This window comes from Echiichthys vipera (assembly GCF_963691815.1).
Source record: "Echiichthys vipera genome assembly, chromosome: 14".
Classification (NCBI taxonomy): Eukaryota; Metazoa; Chordata; class Actinopteri; order Perciformes; family Trachinidae; genus Echiichthys; species Echiichthys vipera.
In genome coordinates, this window is record NC_139839.1 from 21,791,640 (window position 1) to 21,801,085 (window position 9,446).

General features: G+C 40.9%; 1 protein-coding gene across 1 annotated transcript; it reads right to left on the reverse strand.

Annotated features, from left to right (window-relative positions):
• Nucleotides 1-828: 828 nt before the first annotated feature.
• On the reverse strand, nt 829-8,570 carry ggnbp2 (gametogenetin binding protein 2). The gene is made up of 14 exons (XM_083927334.1): nt 8,490-8,570; nt 7,578-7,703; nt 6,681-6,761; nt 6,321-6,574; nt 5,838-5,936; nt 4,970-5,083; nt 4,646-4,855; nt 4,325-4,499; nt 4,031-4,219; nt 3,750-3,903; nt 2,405-2,530; nt 2,125-2,273; nt 1,829-2,041; nt 829-1,528 (listed from the first exon to the last, which is right to left on the reverse strand). The coding sequence occupies exons 2-14, from the start codon at nt 7,668-7,670 to the stop codon at nt 1,325-1,327; spliced, it is 2,061 nt and encodes a 686-aa protein (XP_083783460.1). The 5' UTR covers nt 7,671-7,703; nt 8,490-8,570; the 3' UTR covers nt 829-1,324.
• Nucleotides 8,571-9,446: the final 876 nt, after the last annotated feature.

Here is a 9,446-nt window from a genome sequence, read left to right on the forward strand (position 1 = left end):
CATACAATGATGACAACTACACTCATCACATTTAAGTAATGTAGAGAAGAAATAAGGTAGCAATATCACCATTCACCTACATTTACAGTTAACAGAGGATTATACAAATATACATCTGGTACCCGAACAAACGCGTTAAATGATCAACCCTTAAGCTTAAATCAGTTTGATATATTTTGAGTATTTGACTATTCGCAAATTTAAAAGCTACAGCCTCTTCAGTTTTAGAAGAAGAAGAATTCCTTTTATTTATCCCGCAAGGGAAATTAGATTTTTTCACTCTGTTATTATTTTTATACATGTTACACACACACAGGCCCGAAATACACACATGCACAAATAGGACCTATATACATGCAGTTAATGAGAGATGTCAGAGCGAGGGGGCTGCCGATGGATCAGCGCGCCGAGCAGTTGGGGATTCAGTGCCTTGCTCAGCAGCACCTCTGCCCAGGAGATGAACTGGCACCTCTCCAGCCACTAGTCCACGCTCCATTCCTAGTCCACACAGGGACTCGAACCAGCCAAGTCACCTATGGACTGAGCTACTGCAGCCCCAATACCCCCCACGCCTCCATTTTCCTTTGCAATGACTAAAACATGTGAAACTTTAATGGGTTTATTCACTAAACAATGTTCTAAACTCAGGACTAGGCTGACAACAGTCCTATTAGCCCTGTGTTTGTTAGACAGGAAGGGCCAGAACAAAGAGGCTCTCCGAATAAGAACCCTTTCTAATATCATAAACATGAACTTGTGTGGTCAAGAAAAAACAACAAATGAATAATGCATATTAATAAATATTCTTTATTTATTAAATTTTGCACATTGCGTTCTTAACATTACACCCAAATCATTATTACAAATGGATGTTTATTCTCTGTAAAATCTTAAGATTTTGAATTTCTGTACACATTTCATGGTACCACCTTAACCACTACACTGTCACCAAAGAGAAACAAAAGAATTAAAAAAAGAAAACATAAAATAAGACTCCTAAGATTTATCCCTTATATCAGAGCTCGTAAAGTTTGATTATTGATTTCCACTGTGCTCTTACCCCACAACCCTACAGAAGACCAACAACAAACATTTAGGCTTGGTCAAAGAGAACAATTACAAGTGGCCAAGAAATTAGATGAAAAAGTGTGTTGGTGTGCAAGTGCAAAAGAGAGAGACGATCAACAGAAAGTAAGAATCACATTTACTTGAAAGGAGAAATGACTGAACAAGACATCAAATGTACTTCAGAATTTGTTATTTCCTAAAGATTTTTGCAGCAGTGGTCACAAGTGTTTTCCCAGGGAAGATGCCGTTAGTGCAGTTAGTTGACACTGGTGGTGGTAAACCACTTTCCACAGATTGGCTTACTCCGCTCGGTGGCACGGCAGTAGTTGGTGAACTTCTCTTTCAGGAGCTGTCGGTACTCGTGGCGGTTATTGTAAAAGGATTGGTTTCTTTCCAAAAATGCCTTGATTTCATCCTGTGTCAGACAATTCTCTTCATCTGAAGTCGCTTCTGAATCATCCTGTATTAAGAACACAACCAGAGCGAGGAGGTCACATAAGAGCCAGAATCAAGCCATTGTATTAATTCATTCTTATTAGGAACGAGGTAGTTGCATATAAAGAATGCAAGCCATTTTTAAAAGAATAAACTATAGACCTTCCATACAGCAGACATATTTTCTTATAAAGTATGTGCAAGGTTCCCGTGTCTTGAGCATAATGGCTCATTGGCATGGCAGAGACATCATTAATGTTATTAGTTACAACTGTACAAATTGTCTCCTGTGAGAAAGGTCTATTTTTGAGTATTTTTCACTGACCAGAAGTTCCATGAGACTTGCGTTTGCCTCTGGAGGCCTCACATCAAGGCTGAGGTTATTCGGATCTACTGCCCACGGTAACCGCAGTGCAATGCTGGCACATGTATCGCCACATAGGGAGGAACAGATTTCTTTGGTTCTGCAAGTGTGCGACAGTGGTGGACTGCGGCCTGTTGCGTTCCCATCTGACATAAAAGCGTCGCCTTTTTGTCCCTGTGGAAATGTGCAAACTTTAATTTAACACAGTATTCAATTGTCTGCATGGAACATGTGAATTCTAAAGTTTGTTTTCTCACCTGATCGTTGCATAAACCCTTGCCCTTCCTTTTCTTCTTTTTAGTCTTGCATTGAGAGTTGTCCGCAGAGTGTGGCCAGCAGTCCACACAATTGTCTATCCTATCCTCCTCCTTGTCTTCAGCACAGTGATGATCGTTTGAGTCATCTCCTGCAGCAGGTAAAGAAAGATAAATTGTGAGGAAAAAAACAAACTCACTGGAGACACTATATTGTATGTTTTTAAAGACCGAGAAATGGTTCTTGTTGTTCTGTGTTGTCTTAAAGCTGCTCAAACCAGACCTGCATCCTCATGGTTGCATATTCCCTCAGAGCAGGCGATATCAGAACCTTCTCGTGATCCCGGCTCACTGCCTTCCATACTTGAGGAGTAGCCGCAGTCACTAGCATTGCTGAGGGGAGACAAATCTGGAGAAAAGCATGGAAGACTTTTAAAAATGTGGGAAAAAAATATACAAACTGTTCCTGGCGTTTTCGAATATACAATCTATAAGTGCAACACAATATTTAAAGCAGATTGCCTTGTCATGCAGAGGGCATTCTTAAAATCCACGATTAACTTGACCTATTGCATGCCCTATTGACCTTTCAGTAAATGATGCAAACTATAAAAATGGTGGGCACTTAAGAGCAAAGGATCTGTAAGGCAGTGTATGGAACTATTTGGGGTTTCATGCTGTGGATAGTAAAACTACCAACAAATCCGAGTCTGTTTGCAGCAGAGGTACCACAAATGAATAGAGCAACATCCGCTGTACAACCTCATCTAACTGCCTACTCACCAAAAGCTTGTAAAATATCATCACCATCACTGATGAGATAACAAGAGTTATATGAAATATATGCTGCCCATAGCCATTGTTACATTAGGGTCTGTGTCCAGATTGTGTTCTTCTCTGGCAGTAAAGCGCTGGTGGTGCACTGGGGAGTACCTCACCCTAGCCCTCGTGGGCTTTGTTTCTATGACAACGACATTAACGTCGTAAGTAGTCAGCTAAATAGCTAACTTAACGAGGTTGATTACACAGCTGATAACGACCTCAACCCCCACAACGCAAACAGGGACAACACTCACTAGCAATTCAGTGTCAGGACAATCTGTTCCCACAAATGGGAGCTTTTCAGGCATTGCTCTGAAAAGGAGCAACAGTGACAAAACCAGCGCTTTTCTGAAAAGTTAAAAAACAAAAGTGTAAAAAGAGGCTAGGTGCAGCGTCTTTTCTAGACTCTTCTCCTTGGGCACGATTGGGAAAAAAATGCTGGCGCTCAGACAAAAAAAACTTATGAAATATGCAGTCCTTGTCGTAAGTTTTATGTGAGAATCGAAGGACATATCCTGATCAAAAATAACACCAAGATTCCTTACTGTGGTGCTGGAGGACAACACAACATCGTCCAGAGTAACAATATCTTTAGCTATTGAGTTTCGAAGATATGTGATATAAAAAACACAATATAAAATTCCAAGGTGCACCACAAACTAAAGACGATATTACACTGTGGGGCGGGGCTTATGGTATAAGCATTGAGTGTGTATTTATTTGAACGAATTATGTATACGTTCAACTTTGTTCCAACTTAATTAGTTTAAAATGTGACAGCCATGTCAGTCTGTGTGCATTTTTACCCTGTTTGGTGTTGTCTGGGCAGCTACAGGAAGTGCTTTCAGTGGCTGCGGTGCTCTGATGACATCCAGCCTCTTCCTCCTCCTCCCCCTCCTCCTCCTCCTCATCGTGGCTACCACAGACTTTGCAAGTGCCCTCCACAGACTCAAGAGAACCCTGCAGCACAACAAACGAAAAGGCAATACAGGCAAACAGATGAGTAGCTGCAGATTAACACAGACAGCTTAAATAATTTGCAAGGAGAGCTTCATGTCCCAGACCCTCGCTGTTGGTTGAGGATTACCTCATTCAGATTTTTCACCTTGTCCTCTCCCTCATGTTCAGATGCATCAAAGCCACACTTGTTTTTGCGACGATTTTTTCGCTTTTGCCTCTTTTTCTCCTGCTTCAACTCTTTGGCCCTCTCCTCCTCAGACAGCTCCTCAACAAACTGCTCTAGCCGGCTGATCCCCTGCATCTTCTCCACGGCCATCTAGGGGCATTGTAATATATATGTTATCATGAAGCCATAATGCATTTATAATTTGATAAATCAGCCTTAAATTATACCACACACACTGGCTTAGAATTTGTGTACCTCAAAACTTTTGCGTAGTGCATCAATTCCCAAATGGAACAATATCTGCCAGGTCTGCTCCTCTGCGCGTAGTTTCTGCCAGATCCTGTGCAGTCGCTCATACAGGTGAATACCTAGACAGGTCAGGACTTCTTCTTGTGCAATGTCAATGGTCTTGGCATGTCGCTCTCTGCGTCTTAAAACAAGACGAACAAATCATCAACTGAATGTATAAATACATTGAAAAGAACATGGCATAAGAGAAAATGACTCAAATCAAAAAGGACTTCATCAATGGTAAACTTGAGCTCTGTATTATTCACTGCTTAAACCTTTACTTACTCATAGCCTCCGGCAAACTCAGGCTCTGCCCGTCCAAGGAGGTGCGCAATGAAGTCCGTCTCACAGCACACGTGGATGTGGCGTTCGTGGGGGCAACAGCATAGTCCCTCATACAAGGCAGCGCAATACCCCTTCTCTTTACTGCAGTCCAGCTCCCCCACCAGGATGTTGTATGCCCTCAAGACTTTATTCTTACAGTCAGTGCAAAACCTGCGGACACAAAAGTACTACGCAGTTAATTAAGTTATTTTAAACCTCTAACACAGCATTAAGAGTGGGGGAAAAAGCACGTTGGAAATAAAGGCTACAAAAGTCACACATTACCTGTGTTTGCGCAAGTATGTCTCCAGTGTCTCTAAGAGACAAGCACTATCAATGAGGACCACTTCGTCCCTGCACTCCTGAGACATCAGTTCCCACACATCCATCCAGCTTCCCCTGTGAGCAAACATACAACTATTATAGCTATGCAATCACAATGCACAGTCATCATCACTTAAACCTGAGACTACTCATGTTTTGGCAACCGGGGGTATCAGAAATAAGTTTTACACACAAAACAAACATACTGTACCTTTGAAGCGTATATGGTGAAATTCTTAGCAAACAATAACCTACAACACCAACACATCCAGTACATATAGAGCAACATTAGCATTCATTAGGTTGTTGTGTTGTGTTTCTGACCACCTGATAAATCTACGTCTTACCAACTCTTGAGGAACATATCTGGCTCATGCTCCGTCTAATTTTTCAGTCAAAGCACAAACCAACTTTTTAACCAAGGCCTTTATATCAACTATAAAAAGGGAAAAACGAAACGAGTCATCAAATGCTACGAAGTGATGACTGGCCTAAAACTGAGACATTCTGGAGGCTGGAGAAAGAGCTTAACTCAGTCTTTTCTGGCTTGTGTCTAGGTGATGGGGGGCAAACTGTCCAAAGGGAATGAAGATGCTGCATATGTCGTCTTCTAGCTTCAGTCTTAAAAGTTGACACTCTTTGTGCCCCTCTCACTACGATTGCTTCAAAGACAATTTAAGCACTCTGGTCCTGCTTGCTAGGAAAAGTTACCATTTCACTGCTCAAATGCAGCCTCTTAACACGGACATCCTGAATGTTGTTTAGAGAAAGGCACAACGGATACAGCAGTTTGATGAGGAAAACAGTTAAAAATGTTTATATTACTCACCCCAAAGGTTTAGGTTTGTGTGTGTCTAAGGAGTGTAACTGGCAGCGTTTGTTTTTTTTACTTTTTGGAATGGCATCAATCATGTCATTCAACTTTGACCTGTAAAAACCAACAACAAAATTCATAATATCTCAGTATCTTTTTCAACAGTTAATGAAATACAGTTCAAGTTGTTAACTTGCCACATCTGACACTAATTAAGAAGAAAATGACAGTTTGTCAGTACCTAAGATAACGCAGTACGTGCGTAGTTTGACGTTCATTTAGTTAACATTAAAGAATTCAATACGGATAGAGCATACTAAAGTAGACTAGAGAGAGCAATATTTCAGCTTTTATGTTTACATACATCAAGAGCATTTATTTTTAACGTCACATAATAGGGTTTTTAACTAATAAAAGCACTTGATCATATTCAATGAATGGCTGTTAGTTTTGGCACTTCTCTATAAAATGAAAGAAACACTCTTCTTTGTATCTTACCCGTGGACGTAGAAGAGGGTGTATAGCTTCTTTACGTCTGCTAGACAGGCTTTGGTGACAGAGAGCATGCCTGTGGGTTTCAGTGTGAGGGGCTCCAGGGCTGGGTTCCCTGATTCCACTAAATGTGAGAACAGGCGCTCCACACTTCGTCTGCAACCCACGCATGGCACCAGCTGAGATAATGCACTGTACACCTCTCTGGAGGTCACCATCAGGGCGATATTCAAGTCCTGTTGCTTCAACTTGGAGTAATACTAAAGGCAAAGGAATGATACATCTGTTACCACTTTGTTGACAAGTCACATTAAGACAAACTATACACTTATCAGCTCCTGTGTGCAGAAAATTAAAACTACTCACCTCAGAAAATTGCTTCCAATGAGATGTGTTTATTTCTTGGCTGTCAACATCCATGACACTGTCAGAAAATTCTATCACCATCTGAAATAAAGAAATAAAATACAACAGTTCATTCACATTTAGAAATTCTCAGGGACGTTCAGCCACACTGATAATTGTCACAAGGCAAGATCATTTTCTTGGTTATTAAAGTTCATACTACCGGCTCGCAGGTGTATTTTCTTGAAAAATACACTATAAACAGACATATCTAAATTAGGTTTTTAGTTATTCTAAATGAATGTGCCAATTGCACTGTAACTGTATTACAATGTACTAAGAACTAAGGCTTCAGTGTTTTTGTTTAGCTGAAGAGCTTTGAGCTTATGTGCACAGAAATTATTTATAATTGCAACTGTAATATGTAACATGTCACGCAATAATAAAAGAACCATGATCTTATTTTCCTATTATCATCAATATTGCATTTTTACCCCCACAACATGTTAAAAAAGTCCAACTAGTTAAACACTTTGTGACAACTTTGCATAAAGCATGTTGTATCCCTCCAAAGCCATGGATATGTACTTATTTGTCTAAACCATAGGTCTAAAATCCTAAGCTTTCCTTGTCTATTCACTTGTGACAATTTAAGTGAACTTTACATTTTGATTCAATTTTCAATTCAATTCAATTTTATTTATAGTGCCAAATCATAACAAAAGTTATCTCAGGACACTTTACAAACAAGCTAATTGATAAGGATGATGCATTACTTCTGGACATGAAATCAGTTAGAGTACTGTTTTGGATTCTTAACACCTGACACAAAGAGGCTTATGACCCAGCTAACCACTTCACACCTGTGATCTTCCATGACATTCTCCTCGTGGTCACACATATGACAAAGGTTACTACCGTGAGAGCATCGTCGATGCACAGGGGAATCTGTCTGGCCAGAAACGAATAGTCCTCCTCCCCTTCCCTGCAAACTGCTACCAGTCGTGCCATGACTTCTTCCAGTTTGGTTGTGGTACAGCTCGCCTGCAGGTCACACACAAGAGACCACATTTGGGATCAGCACAGGCAACAGCAAGCTAACGTAATGCTTTTCTACTGCAGCATCAACATGTCTATACAAGCTATTTTACAGATTTACAGACAATAACACACGTACCAAGTGCCAACCGTGTACTGGTGATCATAACATCTGATTCAACTACTGACACTGTTGAAGTACACTCAGATTTCTCCTGACCCAGATTACACCGGCTCAGTTACAAAACAGCATGAGAAATGACAAATTTCAGAGAGAAAGGGGTATGACGTTTTAGTTTGTAAAATCTGTTTGTAGCTGTTTTGGCTCAAATTATTGAAGTGATGACGACAGTTTCAATGACGCTAACGCATTTATGCTGGGCAAGAGAAAGCAGTAACAGGCGGCTAGCCAGTTAGCTTGCTAGCTCATTTAACGTTTATTCGCGAGCACAATTCAGGACGCCGGTCACTGTATTAATTCAATATTTTCAATATGCGACAACCATATGCTGAAGTTAATAATACCTTAACCGGCAATGACACGGTGCAGTGTTAATATAGTTTGTCTACGCCCTGTCAATACCAGCAGACTTGGCTAACTTACTAGTTAGCATCGCTGTGCTACAGAGCTAACGTTAGCCAGCTTGAACACGGCTAATATAAAGTTGAACTGGCTACTTAGCAACTGTCACTTTCGACAGCTTCTCTTACTACCGTTTAAAATACTGACCGTTATCCGTCACCTTGACAAAATAAAATGACATCCGACTAAAACCAACGATGTTCACTTACCCGCTTCTGAAAGTTCTCCTTAAAAATAATAAACAAGTGCGAGGAAGCTGCTACGGTGGCGAAATCTTCATGACTGATTTGACCTTTGCCCTCTGCACGTAGACGATGACGTTTTGGTGCGCGTGGCCTCCAGGGGGCGCATTTGTGCTTTATTTCGAGAAGGACAAAATGTACATTCCCAGTGCAAAAGAACATTTCACATATATCCAACTACCCAACTTCATTCTTACTAATACAAATGTAAGTGTACATGTGCACTGAAGAAGAATTACTTTATTTATCCCTCAACGGGGAAATTGAATTTTTTCACTCTTATTATTAATCATGTTACACACACAGGCCCGAAATACACAGACATGCACAGACATGCCCAGACATGACCTATATACACGCAACCAATGGAGAGATGTTAGAGCAAGGGGGCTGCCAGTGACCAGTGCCCCGTGCCCCGAGCAGTTGGGGGTTCGGCAGTGCCCAGGCGATGAACCACACAGGGTCCAAACAGGGACTTGATCAAGCGACCCTACAGTTCCCAGCCAACTCACCTATGGACTGAGCTACTGCCGCCCCTGAGCTTTTAAGTTCTATTCCATTCAATTCAATTCAATTTTTATTTTTATTTATAGTGCCAAATCATACCAAAAGTTACAGAGTAGGTAAAGACCACACTCTATGACTTATTTATGATTTACATAGACCCAACATTTCCCCTGTAGAGTACAGTGGCTACAAAACCTTCCCTATAACAGGCAGGAACGTCAGACAGACCCAGCTCTGTGGAGGACGCACATCTGTCTGCACCGGTTTGGGAGGAAGAAAAGGAGAGAGAAAGAGAGAAAAGACACACAGATGGACAGAGAGAGACAAAGACAGACACAAAGACAGAGACAGACACACTTCCAGTAACTATAATAATACCTATAGTAATGTGAATATGACTTATATGTTATGGCAGTT